Here is a 17,716-nt window from a genome sequence, read left to right as displayed (position 1 = left end):
CCTTGCTTAGCCTTGGTATCTCTGAGGTACATTGGCCTGAGTCGCCCAGGTTCTTGATTCGATTTCTCTTTCCAACTCCTCATTTCCTTAGTTTCATTACTGTTTGTGGGTGCGTGTGGGGGGGAATGTTCTCAGTTATAGAACAACTTGCTTTGGAAATGATCAACAGAATCTGAGGAACCCTCAAGGTTCACTTCAAATGTTTGCCGTACTCTTTCCTCTTCAGATTCCTATATACAGGGTTGCACAGTGTGGAGCTCCTTCAGTAGAGGCCTTAGCATGTCAAGGACCTTGGGCCTGAAGGTGGACAGTAATGTATTCTACAATATTTTAGGACATGCACTGCTGGTGGGTAAGTGATGAACTTGTTTAATTTTGGCATTCTTGAGTAGGACAAATCGTTTTTCAAGAAGAATTTTCCCACAATTTGAATTCCCAATCTACAAAAACCTTAGACTCTGATCATTATAAATAGGCCATAGCTTAAAATTCTGAATTTAAAGTTACCTATCACTAATTAGCTTCCTCAACTGTATCACAAAGAAACTGATCTTTTAAAGGTGACATTTCAATTGAGGTTAATAAACATGACATGGGAGTTTTTCAAATTTACTGTCAGCAATTTTCACAATAATTTAAGGTCACATATATAAATCTCTGCATAGACTTATAGAATGTTAAGCCTTGATGTTGGACAAGAAGTTAAAAATCCTGAATTCTGTTCTTAGCTTCTCCTATGGCTTGCTAGAGAAGTTCATGTTTCAGAATCTTCTGCTTGTTCACTTGTATCCGCTTTTTTCTCTGAAAGTTCATTCCTCTTGTAGAACCCAGAATTATCCCTAAAAAATGCAAATTACATCCTGTCACTCTCATCCTTAAAACTCAAAGAATTTCTTATTGCTCTTAGACTACAATCCTAAATCCTTAACCTGGCTTAGAAGTCTTCCTCAGTGATTTTTTTTTCTCTGTTAACATTTGTGAACTTGTCTTGCTCTTTTTCTATTCCTCTGTACTCTAGTTATGCTGAGCTGTTTTAATTCTTTCAAAAAGCCACCTTTTTTTGCCCCCTAAAGGCCTTTGCACAAACTCTTTCCCTCTACTAATACTGCTTGCTGTCCTCCTGAAAAGTTGTCTCCTCCATACTCCCAAGTGAGGTCCCTCTATTTAAGCTCTTTGAGCACCAGTCATTATTTATTGATTTAAAATTACATATCATGTCTCTGATCATCTGATTAATGACTGTTTGTACCACCAGATTTCATGTGAACATTGTTTCCTTAGCATTTAGCACATTAACTGGTCCTTTGTACGTATATTTGTTGAAAGAAGTAAATGAATTAGTGAACAAAAGATCTTTGAATATATTGCAATACAAAAGCAAATCACAGGTTTTCACTGAAAGTCAGACTATATTTGTTAAATGGTGTTGCATATTTAAATTAATTCTGTGATACCATCAGTGGGAACATGTATGTGTTTCATTTAAGAATGATCGGTTGGGAAAAAAGTTAAAAGGTCCTAATCCTGAGAGGGAGACAGTTTAGTGAGAAAACACAGATCATATAAACTTGGGTTAAAACAAACTCCAGGTCTGAAAGACAAAGAACTAAGGACAGTTGTGGCAATCAGGAAATCTTTCCATTGGACGGGGATTGTAAATTTAACTGCTACAGAGCAGTTAAACTCACAGGTGGAAGATTGACTTTGCTTATTCCTACTTTTGTTGGTGTAAGGGAAAAGTTTGTTGAAACCCAGAGCAGAAATTCAGGAAGGTACCATAACAATATTAATTTAGCAGAAAACAATTATATGGGATAGGCATTAACTAGGCAAAGAGGAAAACCTGCAGGAGGAATTTAGCCTTTAGTGCTTATTATGAATTGGAGGCTCTTGACATCGATTATACTGCAGGTGATGAAATTAGAATATTTGTTTGTTAGTGCATTATAGATAAAGTACTTAATTTCATGCAAAATAGGTTTGTAAACCCAGTTCATGAAATGACATGGGAAACTCATATACCTAAATACCTAATAAGGAGAAGGGTCTGTGGGGCTGTTCTTTACTGATGCTACGTATATGGCTAATTGGTCTCTGTGGCATGGCCCATTTTATCCTTATTTATTTTCTTATTTATTATTCTTTATTTATTTTCTTCTCTTCTATTCCAGGCCACTGCAGATAGTTGGTGGCCAATTTGAACAGCTAGGGAAGGGGTTGGAGTAGACACAGACATATACAGCATTTGACTGTGGGGACACTTAAATTCTTCCTAAGAAGTAAAAGAATACATCTGTTTCTTTGTTCTTTATTCTGCTTAAAATGAACTTCTGACTCACTATGACACTCTAGAATGAAAAAGCACATATAATCTGTATCTCTTTGTCTGGTCTATGAATTAAAAATACACAAAGAAATTTAAAATAAACCATACCCAGAAGAAGAAATAGTGAGGCCGTATCTCTCATTTTCCTGGGTATGAACTGAATGAGGTAACATGACCTTTTGTTCCCAGGTACAGACATGGACATAAAATACATGTCTTGGGAAGCGACTCCTGAAAAAACAACTGGTAAGTATATAACTTGGTTTTAAATCAAGCTATACTCCACTTAAGTTGTCGTGTATTTTATGGACACATCCGATGGCAAAATGTTAACTATCTTAAATTTGTGGAAACTACTAAATTTTTCTTAAATATATTTATTTATATAAGCATGATGTAAGCTGTGATGTATGCTAGTAGAAGCAAGACTGTTGAATTATGTAAATATTAATTATGTTTGTGGCTCCCCTGGGTTTGATTTATCTTTTCTTAAATTAGAACAGGGAAATCTCATAAGAAACAATGTGATCATCAGTGTTTCTGGCACCGAGGGACTGTCCAGTCCTGAAACGTTGACACCATCTGGTATCTATATCCGTAATCCAACCAACATTATAGAGGTAAGACCTGTAGCTCCACTAGGAAGGTCAGAGCTTGAGAGGCCATAAAATTCATTCCAGAAGTTATTTGGAGGAGTGGAAGAATAAGATCGCATAAAAATGTTTACTAGGTGGCACACTGGTATTGAAAAACAACTTTATGATTTTATGTTAAACAAGTGCTTTGGTATAAATGTAATTATTCTCTCAGAATTTCTGTGAACACTCTTTGAAGCAATATCTATCTACCTGTGGCAAAACAAAGGAGATATTGATTATTTTCTGGTCCTTTAGATTAACACAAACTATAATATCTTCCTGAGCTATCTGCTGTGGTTTCTGATTTTTGTCCCAATTTCAATAATAATTAATTAAGTCTTCATTGTTTTCCTCTGTAAATGTGGTCATATTATTGCCCTTTAAGAGTATTCAGAACTAGGGGTCAGGGCCCCTGGGTGGCTTGTTGGTTAAACATCTGCCTTTAGCTCAGGTCATGATCTCAGGGTTCTGGGATTGAGCCCTGCAATGGGCTCTCTGCTCAGTGGGGAGTCTGTTTCTCCCTCTCCCCCTTCCCCTGTTCATGTTTGTGTGTGCTCTCTTTGTCTCTAAAATAAATAAATAAAATCTTAAAAAAAAAAAAAAGAACTAAGATTCAGCAAAGTCACGAGGTATATGAGATCATGTCAGATTCCAAAACAAATAAAGCACACTCTGATGGCCTTTTTTGTCCAATTATTTAGTACAACTTAATGTTACCTTTCCTTGGTAAATTTACCTCTAAATACTTTAAGAAATTAAATTTTTACAGTACCGTTTAACTGTAGATCGTGATTGAAGAGTTACATCAGAGTAGTGAAAGGCCAGTTAGTTTCCTCTTTTAATGAGTCTATCCTATGGATCATCTACCAAAGGGTTAAGGGCCTCAGTCTTCCGGGACACTAGTCTGACATCTCTTGTTTCATGGCAATTATGCCAGATTTCTGAGGAACCGAGAGAATGAATGTCTCTCTCTGATCATCTGTTTTTAATTACCTTCAGCTGAGTCACCCCTAATAAAAGTCATGGTTGTCTCCTCAACCTTCCTCCAGACTCTTAATTATGCTTATTCCAAGCACAGCACTTACACACCATTTTAGGTGCCTAATAGGGGCAGCTAATATGCCAGTTAGGAAAGGAAGCAGAACTGCTTTAGACTGAAAGAAACCAAACTCCACAGCCAGGGCAACAAGAGCAGCATTTAACGTGTAGGTGACGTTGGGGCTTGTTGGGCACTTATGCCCGCAGCCTTGAGGCCTAAAGAACTGTGTTTCTTGCATGTCTCAGAAGGCATGACTTGACTACACTGAAATGCCCAGAGGAAAGTAGGTCCTCAGCTTTGTCCAGTTCATCTTCCTGCCTGAGGCTGGAATAGATCTAAGTCCTGCATTGAATGCCAGGGGTAATGTCCATCTGACTTTGCTTCACTGGGTAGCACAGTGGAGTGTGGCCACGGGTCCTGGCCTCTTGTCTATTGGCATATCGAGTTTACTAGAGGCGCAGAAAACCACAGGGCCATCTAAAAAGCTGATTGTTTACCTGAGCTTTTGCAGACTGACCTGTGAATAGTACCAAATTAGCAATGAAAAAACTGAATCAAAAGCAAGCTGTTTGTTTCCCATTAGATGTTTCCTATTTCTATTTCATTTATTTTTTCCTCTTATATTCATTTTACAAAAGTGAAAGAAAATACAACATATATGTTTTGAGAATGAGGCTTTAGTTTAAGCTGGTAGTGTAGATTCATTAAGCATACTTATTAGGTGTTCTTAACATTTTCTTTGATGACCTTCAAGGTCTGTGGTTTTCTTTTCATTAGTTTATTAGTCTTTTAGATCCTAGCATAGTATCTGAAACATAGTAGTTGCTCAGTAAAAATTAATTGAATATAATGAAAGTATAATTCCATAATCAAAGAATGGAGGGAGGAAAGAGAAAAGTAAAGAATAGATTCCAAGATCCCACAATCATTTTGATGACTGAAAAATAAAACATTTATATGAAGCAGCATTTAAATCCCATGGGACTTCTCTATTAAATATTGCACAACACACGCCAGTTTTTTAGCTGCATGTCACTGCTGTTCTACTGTGCTATCTCTTTTATATCCTGTTGTTTAGAATGTATCACTGCTAAAGTCGTAGGTGATAACTGTTTTATGTGGCAAAACCTAAAAATTATCAACTTCTCTTGATCCTAGGCATTTCAGTTACTGAGTAAACACTAAGTTAAAGTTTATTAAGCATGTCCTCTGTGGGAGATACACAGAATACTTTGAAAAATCTATTTTAGAAATATGCCTTACTTCCAAAAGGATGATAAGGAAGCTATGATAACAAAGATGGGTGTGTGTGTGTGTGTGTGTAATTGATTTGTGGAACAGGAAGGGATTTAGAAAAATTTGCCATCTCCCAGGGTATTTTTGGTATTCAGGAGAGAGACATTCCTGTACTCTCTGCAACTGTTTCATGGGCTGTGGCTTCTATGTCCTACTCTACCTGAAAGAGAGTCAGACTATCCTGAAAGAGAAGGTAGTCAAGTCTTGGGTATGCTCAGTTTTTGTATCCTTTTCTTCTGCCTTGCTTTGATGTTTTCTTGCAGTCTGGCAAAATATTATTATTTTTTAAGATTTTATTTATTTATTTGACAGAGAGAGATCACAAGTAGGCAGAGAGGCAGGCACAGAGAGAGAGAGAGAGAGAGAGAGAGAAGGAAACAGGCTCTCTGCTGAGCAGAGAGCCTGATGTGGGACTCGATCCCAGGACCCTGAGATCATGACCTGAGCCGAAGGCAGAGGCTTAACCCACTGAGCCACCCAGGTGCCCCTGGCAAAATATTTTTTAAAGTCACTGTATTTGTATAATTTATTGGGATTTTTCATTTTTGTTTCCTTAACTTTTAAATTTTGACATAATTTTAGGTTTAGAAGTTGCAAAAACATAACCAAGAGTCCCTGTGGGCCTTTCCCTTAGCATCCTCCAGTGATACCATCCCCATAACCATCACCATATAACAGCTGTCACTGTAGCAATATCGAAACCAGGACGTTGTCATTGGGACAAAACTGTTAACTGAACTAAAGCCCTCATTTGGACTTAAAGAAGGTAACACAATCTTAGTGTCTGGGCTACCACTTCTGAAAGCCTTGACTCTCCCACTCTTATCAGGAGTCTGACCTTGATATCTCTGTCTTGGCAGGCAGGCAGAGAAGAAACAGTCGATTCTACGGGGATTTATGGTGACATGTTATTCCCAGTTGCCTTGATCCAGAGCCTAGGACACAATGCTCTGTCATAGTGTACAGAATTCACCTTGGCTCCTCGTCAGCCACTTGGACAGCATCCTCATCTTCAACCCTGCACAGGAGGAGGGGATTTCAAGTGTGATATTCCTCTGTAGTTTTCTTAAGCATAAGTGGTCTGTCTCCTGGCCCAGGCTGCAGCTGAGCCAAGCCCAGGACAGTTTCTGTGAGAAGTGAAACCTGAGCTTTGTGTCTTCTTGCTAGGGATAGGATACTCAAGCATGCTCTTCCTGTTTGAGTGTCTGAGGAACTTGCGGTTTGCCTCCGAATACTCCCTAGGTAGGCCTTTGCCATGCTTTTCAAAAAACAGATTGGTGGTGGCTCTTCTGTGCCTCACCTGTGGCATTGACAGCATCCCTTTCCAGGCAGTCTTCCCTCAACTCTCCAGAGTCTGAGACTATGACTCTGTTGATGAAGATCTCTTGCTGTCTAGAGGCTCCGTGGCTCCATGTTTTCAGTAGACATACCCTCTGTCAACCTCAGGCTGGAGAGTCTTTGCTCTCAAACAGCAAGGGCCTGTTCACTTCCAAAACTCTAGAGTATCCCATGTGTATGTAGGCACTGGAAATTTTCCATGACCAGACTCCTGTTTAGGATAGTCTGTGGAAAAACCCTGGAGACAAGCCCTTTGGAAACATCCATTTAATTTGAGGGGAATTTGTTCTGGTTTGTGAATCAATTTTGTAAGGAATTCTGTGTTTAAAGGCCAATTTCAGTTCTCTAGCTCTCCCCACTCAATAGCTAATGTATATTTAAGAGCTGCCTGAAGGGTTAACTCACTTTTTTTTCTAGTGATTATAGATGCACACCTCAAGGAGCTGGCTTACTTGGGCAGTTAATTTCTCTCTGGAATTTCTCTTGCTTGAATGTCCATAATACATTGACTTCCGCAAAGAATTGATTTCCACACAAAATTCCCTGCTTGCCTTAAACCCTTCCCCACAAGCCGCCGGCTGCCTGCATAAATATGTGGTTTTTCCTCATGAATCATTTGTAGCATACCCAATTGGAATGGAGAGTAAAAAGGGCCAGGAAGTAATGTGATCTGACTGTTCAAGTGCTTCTTTTATAAGAAAAGTGAGCCTTACCAGCTAACAGAAGACCAAAGTTATAATATCCTGCCCAACTATAAATGCACTTGGAAAGCATTTATATTTATATATGTTCACCCAGATGTTCCATAAATGCTAATGACACCAGGGCAAGTGATTCCACAAATCTATTCATTTGCTCAAAATATGTACTCTCTGAGCACCTGTCTGGCCAAGGTGATGAATACAGGGATAGTCCGTAGAATACATTCTTGAAATATGTGAATCTTTTCCCTCCCGGTAGAGTCTTGGTGATGAATGAGCATTTCATTGGTAATGATATCGAGTTGTATGTCCCAGTGAGATATACGTTTCTCATTGTTTATATACTTGCAGAAAAGGTGGGTGTTTCAGAAACCCCTTCTTCCCTAAGTCTCAGTGCTTTTCCCATGGCTCAAGTATGCTAGAGACATAGCTACTCCACGAAGGTTAAGTGGAAGGTGGAAATTCACAGGGACTTCCCTAAGGAAGGTTCCAGTTGTGTAATCATAACAATCAATAGCCATGTTACTTCCTTGTGTTTCTGTTAGGACTGAAGTGTGTATTGGGCACTTGTATTTGCCAACCCAGGGACAGTGATCCTTCCTAAAACTTAGAACCATAAGCATATTTCCTGTTTCTTAGCATGTAGAAAGAATTGAGATAACTGATTTGATGCTAGTAAGTATTCTTTTGGGAAATGCCTGATGGCAGATTTAAATTTTTTAAAAGATATAAATACCTTCCCGCTAAAGACTGTCAAAGTATTCTTATAGTAATTAACCATGTTTTTATATTAGGTGGTCTTTCCATAAAATCTGGAGATGGGCTACTAGAAAGCAGGAATTGTTTCAACAATGCATAGCACCAGTCTAGACCAGGGATTCTCAGTCATGGTAGTATTAGTATTTTAGGTGCTAATTCTTTGCTGTGAGAAGCAGCATTCCTCTTCTCTACCCACTTAAGGTCAGTAGCATCCCTCCCCCTCAGTTGTGACAACTGGGAACATCTCTAAAGCTTTCCATGCTCCCTGGGAAACAAAATCATCTCTGATTGACAGCTCCAGCTCTAGACTATGCCACCTCAAGATGACTGGAGTCTTAGAGATGGCCCAGGTTCCCTGAAGTCATGTTAGTATATTGAATAGTAATTCAATTTCATATTGCATGATGTCCCAAAGTCACTTGTGCCAAGTTCCGTGTGGTAGGTGAGATATGTACTTAGAATTTTAAATGGCCTCAGGAAATTGGAGAAATACTTGGAATCCAAAATAATGAAGTACAGGAGTAAAGGGGCTGCTGGTCCACAAAGAAAGAACATGTTCTGGAATGGAGTAAAAAATGAGGAATGGCGGGCTAATTACAAATACCCAGGATGAGAGAGCTTTCTGGCATACAGTGAATAAAAAGCTAAAAGTTAAGGAAACAGCACCTTAATTTTGTCAGCCTGTGTTGGCTTCCCGATGAAGTGCTTGTTGCTGCCTGCCGGCCAGGCTTCCACTAGCCGTGAACTCTGGTCCTCACTGATGCTTCCGCAGAACCAGGAGACCTCCAGGGACTAGGGCATTGGAGCATTGGTTCGTATTCTCACATGAGGCAGAAGTTGAATGTTGCTGGTTTTAAAACAACCTGTTTCAGTTTTTCATCAATATTGACTTTACTTGGTTCTGTGTGTGAGCGTGTGTGTGTGCGTGTATGTAAGTTCTTAGTGGAACATGTGGAACACCCAGAGAGGACAAGACTTTCTCTTTTTTAAGATGTTATTTATTTATTTGACAGAGATAAAGAGATTAGGGAGAGTGCACAAGCAGGGGGAGTGGCAGCCAGAGGGAGAGGGAGAAATAGTTTCCACTGAGCAGGGAGCCTGATGCAGGGCTCAATCCCAGGACTCCGGGACTATGACCTGAGCCGAAGGCAGTCATTTAACGAACTGAGCCACCTAGGCATCCCAGGACAAGTCTCTTTAAAGTTCCCTTCTGTGAGGAGAATTGCTATCTAATGGCGGCTGGTGGTCCTCTCCGGTTCAGAGAGCTACCTTTAATAGCACCTAAAATCTTCTCATTTAGGAATTAAGTATAAGAAAGTATAAGTCTAGAATGACTGGGGCTGTGTGGGCTGAAATGATTTTGCTCAACCTAAGGATAAACAGAGAAGAGCTATAAGTAAGAATGTGTTTGGAGTCTCTACCATCAGTCCTCCCTCTCTCAGAATGGAATAAAACTCCTTGAGCCATGTGAGAGAATATGAGAGAGCTCTGCCCTGACTAGCCAGAACTTTCTCCATGAGTTCTAACCCTTTTTTTGTGTCCTGTTCTAACATCCATATTCCTCACTCTCTGTATCAGCATTCAATAGACATTACGGCAGTCTCAATCTTTTCTTCTGTTGTTCAAAAAGCCCATCAGTAGCCAGTCCTCATTAACTTTACGTCTACACCTTGATAATGCTCAATCCCTTCATGCTGGAGTCTCAGAACCCTAATCCTCCTTAAACATACTCTTCAAAAATGTCAAGTCTTTCCCTGCTGACTAGTGGGGATTGGCTCAATCCCACACCCATGTTTTACTCTGGGCCCTCTGAACTGCCATTTTCCCCTTTGGTGGGAATGGAAGGGATTTTATACTGTCTGGAATTTGGGTGAACAGAACAACTCTTTAGTTAAATCTGACCTGAAAAATGCTCTCCAATTTTGAGGAGACCTATATTCAGGTAGCAACATCCAAACACTATGCTATGGGCTCTGTGACTTTGAGGAAGTTACTCAACATCTCCAAGATTCAGTTTCTTTGTGAAATTGTGATAATAATATATAACTCAGGATTGTTGTGAAAGTAAATGAGAATAAAATCTGGTACCTGGACAATAGCAACTTCTCTAAAAATCTTTACTCTGAATATTATTATCACGTTTGGTTCTAAGTTAAGAATGAGATAAATATTTCTAAGGGAAAGAAAAACTTGACGTAAATATAACTTGCACTGAGTTGGACTACCTTTTTGCTGGGGTCCTGGGAACAGATAGCTCCTGGGGCCCTGATTGTCTAGGTCTCTATTCTCCTTCAGTTTTCTGTAGTGGCCTCCAAGTGCAATAGGCTCCTAAGGCAGCTCTTGGCAAAATCACCAGGAAGTGAATTCTTTCCAGTGTTTCTCTCTTCTTTGAACATCTCCTGGACCCTCTGATGAATAGACAGTACAGTGTTAGTATCTCAGTCACCTCCAGAGCAGTAGCTATCAAAATGAGGTCAAAAGATCACTTACATTGGACCCACCTGTGGTGCTCAAGAGTGCAGAGTACTGTCCTCCAACCCTTCACCATCAACTTCAGCACCTGTGAAGTCAGAATAACTAGTGGTGGGGACCTAGAAATCTGTATTTTATATGCTCCAGGTTAGGGTTTCCAGAAAACATACAACATATGTGACTAAGTTTAAATTTCAGAAAGATTAATAAATTTTAGTGTAACTATATCCTATATAATATTTGAGATATACTTATATTAGAAAAAAAGTTGTTTTTTTCAAATCTGAAATTTAAATCTAACTTGGCATCTGTGTTTTTTGTTTGCTAAATCTTATAGCTCTATCCCGCATGCACACTAAAATTTAAGAAACTGTTCTAGCAAAAGACTCACAACACAGTCCTACCAAGCCCTGTTTAGAGGCAACTATGGCACTGAAGTATTGTTTTAAAGAAAGACAATGTTTTGTTGGGTTGTAGAGCATCACAGTGCCTTTTGCTTTTAATTCTCTCTTCTGTGACTTGATCCTAATGTTTGGGATGAGCTTTCCTAGTCCCATAGCATGAGCTCCCAGGAGGTGAGTTGCTCGTAGGAATAAGGCAGTTTTCTTATTGTCACACCAGCAAGGCCACGTCAACCCCCCAGGTGATCAGGGAAGAGCTGTGTAGTAGCCTCTGGATTTCCATTTGTCCCTGGAGCACAAAGCTTGGGCCTGAGGCTGACTGAGTGTCCTGTTTCTTGACTTCTATTCTCTAGGTAGACATGGGCATCTTGGCCTCAGACCAGCCTCTGAGGCTGAGAGAGAGATGCACATAATTGCCTAGGAAGTAGTCCAGCAGTTTGGTCTCTTGGCCCTTCAATCCTCCTCCTGGAACATGGAAGAGCCAATATACCATTTACCTTACTGCCTGGAGTTAGAGGTTGCAAATTCAAATACCCATGGGTACTTGCCTGGTATCATAAATAAGTGACACAGGAAGGGTGGGGACTATGCCAGAATAACCATAATCCAAGAAGGCAGGCACTTCATAACCCCAGCTGGTCCATGGGTACCCAAAGGAATTTGCACTTTGTATTGTTAAAAAACTGAGAGTCTAAATTTTTATATTAAGTGTCCCAATTGTAAAATACTAGAAACAAAGTCACAATTTTTATAAACATTGGGCAGGCCAAGCAGAATACCTCTATATACAATAAAAGACTCTTTAGGGAATTAATTTTCTACTCTTTCTTAAAATATATTACACAGTGATGAGTCTATATCAATATCTTATTGAGTTTATAAAGAGAATCCATTGTGTTCAGTTTGATCAGAATTAAAGCACCAATCTCATGTGGTCCAATGGAGAATTTAGATTTTATATCAGCGTATAAAAGACATCAAATTATTTAGGTAGGAAATCCTATAAAGAAATAATAAGGTGATTAAAATGATCTAATCAGGAGAAGAGGACATTGAGGAGATTCAAGCTGGTATTTGATCTCAGACACTGTGTCTCAGTGCATAACTGTCTCAGAACAAAGGCATAACTAGTATAATCAGTGGTCTTCAACCCATAGCCAAATCATTGATTTGTTTGAAGGATTGGAGAGGACACTTTGTATAGACTTGGCTTTAAAGTAAGCCTTTGGCTCCAGTACTATTTCAAACACCAAAGTGAAGGGCACATACTGATGAAGAAGGAAGCCTTTTACTGTGGAATCCTACAAGACTACTTTAACATGAGATACCACTTACTAAGGTAAACAAATTACAGCCCAGTTGAGTTGCACTGAGGAAGAAAAATGAGAGTCTATCTGATTCCTGGGGTCGGGGGGAAGGATTGGGGTGTGTGAAGAGTGCATGAGCCATGAAAGTATCAATATACTTGGACAGGAAGTAAATTAAGAGAAGCAGAATGACCACATAGAAAAGTCTTTCTTTCTGGCAACCTTATAGTATCTGGAATAACTATTCTTTAACTATCCTTAATTTCTTTAGGGAAACAGGGTGTATGTTGCTGGTTTGGGATACTTTTTTCATCTGGTGACCAGCCAAACATCACAAGCTCCACTTCTCTCCTTTACCCAGAATATTGCACATTCTTGTACAAGGTAAACTTGGGTAAATTCATCTACATTTTGGGTGTGAGATTTAACTATTTTTTTTGTTTTTTTACAACACTCTCAGAGAGGTGGTAATCTGGGGCATCCATGTACGATTTTATGATGCACCTGTATAAGCATTTTGGATTATAAGAGTTTGGTGGTGAAGGGAAGGAAAGGGATAGGGAAGTCACTGGAGAAGGCAGCGGGACAGAGTGCGTCTTTCATATGTGGAGACATAAAATTCAATAGAGAGAGCAATTAAATTTCCAAGGGATTAGAAGAAACCAGGAGGTGAGAATGCCTGGGCTCAGGATCTGAGTAGGGTGAGGAGCCTTTGGGGAAAGGCTCTTGGCTGGGGACAGGTACTCTGGTAAGAGGGGAGGGGACTTGTTCAAGGTTTTGGTACATGAAGTTCAGATCATCTGCTAAGAGCAAGAGCTGGGAAGCATGGTGGGAACATGGGTGAAATGTGGACTTCAGAGTCATTCAGGCCCTGAATCAAATCTTGCTCGACTAGAAAATTTTTGTTTGCTTATTTCTTGTTTTTTTTTAAGAGTCAGATCCCTCATTTGTGTAATTTATGGAATTACACAAATTTGTGGAAGTTTGATGTGATAATTAGAGATGACTCCTATGATGCACCTAAAGGACCACCTAGAATATAGTAGGAACTCAGTAATTGATAGCTATCAATAATTATGATAGTAATAGTATAGTGATACTGCTCTGATGGACAGTGAGAGGAGAGTGGAATAAGGATTCAAAATGATTGCTGTGCCATCTTGAAAGAGCTAAGTCTAGAATTAGCACATGTGCCATGAATTTATCATTAAGATTATGAAGTTTTACCAAGATGCTCTCAGCAGCTCTGCGATATGAGCAAAGAAGATACCCAGAGTCCTGTGAAGGTAGTGCATTTCAAGGAGAAGAACAAAAGTTGGAGGGAGTAACGGTGCTCGTATCCACTTTCCTAGTGTGTTCTAATGGGCTAGGCACAGGTGTCCAGTCTGCTAGGAAGGGGTGAACCTAGAGAAAGGCTGGGAGAAGAGACTGAGATTTTGGCAATCTGCATCTGCTGAGATGGGAGCAGGTCATGGAGGGTCACAGAGAGGGAAGGCTGAGGGGTGGGCAATGCTGGACAGGGAGAAGGCTCATAGGCCTCATCTCCACTCTCCTTATCCATTACCTTCATTTTATATTTCCCAGTGAGAAAAAGTGGGACATTTGGAACACAGAAAGTGGCTGATTTTCACTCTTTGTTTTGCTTTCAAGGTCTGGTCTCTTTATTTACCCTCAGTTTCGGCCACCTTGGGATAATGGCAGGGGCCCCACCCTGTTCCAGAACTTCACAGTTTGGGGAAGTGCAGGTGGTGCCCAGGTAAGCTATGTTAGTTTTTCATTAAATTGTCATTTGTTCTCTGAGGGTAGTTTATTATGTGTCTCTATTTAAAGGGGGATGGTTTGGGAGCCATAACAATATTATCACAGTATTAAGGAGCAAACTACATCATAGATGTGTGGGAAAATTGTTGAATGAATTCCTACTCTGGAAGCCAGGGTCAGTTTGGTTCTACTCTGGTGACTTTTCAGCAGCTCTAATGGAAACAACAGAATCATAGAAATTATAAGCAGGAGGAATCATAGAGGTCCTCCGTTCCTCACCTCCCATGCCTATTTAGAGATAAGAAATGAAGGCTCAGAAACTAAAGGGATTTGCCAAAGTCACATAGTTAGTTAATAACACAGCCTGGTGCAGAAACCAGACACCAAATGCTGTGCATTTGATATCTTAATATCCTGAATAATGCATGCTTCAATCCTAAGAAAATAATGATGTTCCTCATTGAAAGAAAAATTCCAGCTCACGATGCCATTCTTATCTTTATCAATGAACCACATTTTCTTCAAAAAGGAAAAAGTTCACATTCAATCATTCACTTTTCATGAACATAGTGATTTCTTGTAAGGAAGCTTTGGGTGCTCACAGTTAACAGCAACATACAAAATTTTCCACGGTCACTCTTTGGTGCTACACAGAGAAAATTACACACACTTGGTCCCTGCCACTTAGCAATCTGGAGCCTAAGATATGTAGATGAAGAAATAGGTTTACAGGGCATTCAGGAAGCAGAATAAAAACATATAATTAAGTTACATTAAGAACGTTAGACATGTATTTCACATATCCAACAAGAGGAAGATGATTGTGGATGGGAAAAGCCCAAAAATATATAATTAGGAACAGGAAGAATACCAATTTTATTTAGTGTTTTGTTCTTACTTAACTTTATAAAATACTTTGTTGCCCATAAACATTATGAATAAAGGAGTTACAAATCCAGCAGAAACATTGGTTGAGTCCTGTCTTAAGCAGAGAAGAAATTCATGCTTTACAGAGACTTATACTCTGTTTTCATGCTCTTGAATAACCTTTTTCTAAAAGAAATAACCTAATAATATGGACATATTAAAAGGTGGTCATGAGTCAGCTTTCTCAAGTTCTGCAGTCAGAAGTGCTAAACCCATGAAAGAAAACACAGATCCTTAAAGATGAAACTCTTGTATACTCAAGTTTAATTAGTCAAAAAGTTCAAATAATGAGAATGCTTTTGGAATTTTGCTTTGATGAAAAGAGTAAAGGAAAGTAATTAACATAATAGCAGGGAATTTAAAAAGTAACTCCCTCCAAAATAATCCTGAAAAAGAATAAAGATTTATACTTCCTTATTTTAAAAATTACTACAAGGCAATAGTAATCAAGACAGTGTGGTATGGACACAAGGATAGAAATATAGATCAATGGGATAGAACTGAGAGTCCAGAAATAAACCCACACAACTGATTTTTCACAGGGATGCCAAAACCATTCAGTGGGGGAAGTATTAGCCTTCTGAACATATGGTGCTGGAATAATTGGATAACCACATTCAAAAGAATGAAGTTGGATCCCTACCTCACACTACTTATAAAAATTGACTCAATAATGGATCAAAAACCTAAACATTAGAAAAAAAAAAAACCTATAAAACTCTTAGAAGAAAACAAAGGGGTAAATATTTATGACTTTGGATTTAGGTAAACATTGTTAGGTATGACACCAAAAATATAAGCAACAGAAGAAAAATGGATAGATTAGACTTTGTCAAAATTGAAAATTTCAATGTTTCAAAGCTCCTCATCAGGAAAGTAAAAATACAACCTATCCAATGGGATGAAATATTTGCAAATGGTATATCTGATAAGGGAATTGTATCTAGAATATAGGAGAACTCTTACAACTCAACAACAAAAAGACAACCCAATTTAAAAAATGAGCCAAGTATCTGAATAGACGCTTTTCCAAAGAAGATACACAAATGGCGACAAGCATGTAAAAAGATGTTCAACATAATTAGCTATTGGAGAAATACAAATCAAAAACACAGTGAACTACTACTTCACACCCACTAGGTTGGCTAGAATCAAAATGATAACAAATGTTGATGAAGATGTAGAGAAACTAAAACCCTCACATATTGTTGATGGAAATTTAAAATGGTCTAGGTCCTTCAGAGTACAGTCTGGCAGTTCCTCACATGATTACACACAACGATACTATGTGATCTATCAGCTCTACTCCTAGGTATATACCCAAGAGAAATAAAACATAGATTCACAGAGAAGCTTATACTCAAATGTCTAAGCAGCGTTAGTCATAATAGCCAAAAGGTAGAAACAACCCAGATAGTCACCATTGGATAAGTGGATAAATATAGTGTGGTAAATGAAAACAAAGGACTATTACTTAGACATAAAAGGAAATGAAGTCCAATACATGCTATACCATGAATGAACCCTGGAAACATTATGTTCAGTGAAAGGAGCCAAGTCCTATCCTTGTGATGTTGGGCAAATCCCATGATTTTTCTTATTTCATTTGTAAAATGGGAAGATAAGTTATAACTTATCTGAAAGGATAAGTTTGTTTCAAGAGTTAATTACATGCCCACATGCAAAGTGTCCGGAAGAGTGCCTGGATGTTTGTGGAGTATGTAGTGATAGATCAGTGTCGACAATAATGTCTCTGCAAATTTTAACATTGAGAAATGCCTTCTGTATCCATCAAAAATGTGTTGTGTTTAAATTTCATAAACTTTCATTGTTAGATATATCTGGCTTTACTCTAGTCATTAGGCACAAGCATCGTGTTTATAGATACTTGACCAGAAGAATCCACTGGGTAAAATTGTGTCTAAATATAAATTTATATTTATTTGATGATATTGATAGCTTGGTAGTTAACATTTGGGGATATTTTCTTACTTAATCATCTTAATAAACTTGAGGGAGCTGCGTCACTATTACACTATTTTTTGAAGGAAAGGAAACTTTCTGGGTAAGGGTTAAAATACTTGATAAAGTCATATAGTTCAGAATTCCTGGATTCCGACTCAGGTATCTGGCCTTTGTGTGTGCATGGTAATAAGAGTTGAGAAGAACACCCTCTCCTCACCATGTTTCCTAGACGCAAAGAGATTCTTTTAGAAAAGGGAGAGTGAGAGATGAGAGTACATTATGAAGGTATTCACACCACAAATAGGTAATTTTTGCTCTTGTATCTTGGTTTTCTTTTAAAATCACCAGGTTTTCTAAATAATGTTGGGTGTTCGTTGTTTTAAAATATGAGTGTATTTGCCAGAATTTGGGCTGATGCCTGTAAGTAGGTCACAACTGTTGTTAACAGTTCAGATCATAACCTTTTTTGTTTAAATAAACCTTTGTGTCTTCAAAGATCTATCATTTTATAAAAGCTGTTGGTGTATACATAATGGGATATGCTAGCTGTTCGATTCTTGAAAGTTCAAACACAAAGACTCATTGATGGGCAGAAGCATGATACTATGATAAATCAATGCTACCAAAAATCAATTGATCAATCAATCAGTCAAGGCTACCTAAGCCTTAATTAATAGGAAACATCTACTTGAAGATACGATTGTGAATATGACCCTATTTAATAAATAAAGGAATGACTGTGTTAGGTTAATTGCTAGTCCAGACCTACATCCTGATGTTGGTTGA

At 38.7% G+C, this 17,716-nt stretch overlaps 1 protein-coding gene across 3 annotated transcripts in view; it reads left to right on the top strand.

Moving 5' to 3' along the window:
• The window catches only part of PKHD1 (PKHD1 ciliary IPT domain containing fibrocystin/polyductin), a 471,024-nt gene that overhangs the window by 197,443 nt on the left and 255,865 nt on the right, over positions 1-17,716 (top strand). For all 3 annotated transcript variants that reach the window (XR_006604139.1, XM_045071248.1, XM_045071247.1), the window contains exons 42-46: positions 227-352; positions 2,516-2,572; positions 2,825-2,946; positions 12,549-12,661; positions 13,928-14,033. Coding sequence is in view for 2 of the 3 variants with exons in the window: in XM_045071248.1 (XP_044927183.1) it covers positions 227-352; positions 2,516-2,572; positions 2,825-2,946; positions 12,549-12,661; positions 13,928-14,033 (524 nt within the window). In the remaining variant the exon portion in view is untranslated. The remainder of the gene's footprint in view (positions 1-226; positions 353-2,515; positions 2,573-2,824; positions 2,947-12,548; positions 12,662-13,927; positions 14,034-17,716) is intronic.

This window comes from Mustela putorius, unplaced genomic scaffold (genome assembly GCF_011764305.1).
Source record: "Mustela putorius furo isolate JIRA1106 unplaced genomic scaffold, ASM1176430v1.1 tig00003983_pilon_pilon_pilon, whole genome shotgun sequence".
Classification (NCBI taxonomy): domain Eukaryota; kingdom Metazoa; phylum Chordata; class Mammalia; order Carnivora; family Mustelidae; genus Mustela; species Mustela putorius.
The sequence above is the reverse complement of the archived record's forward strand: the minus strand, read 5'-3'. Positions and strand labels throughout refer to the sequence as shown.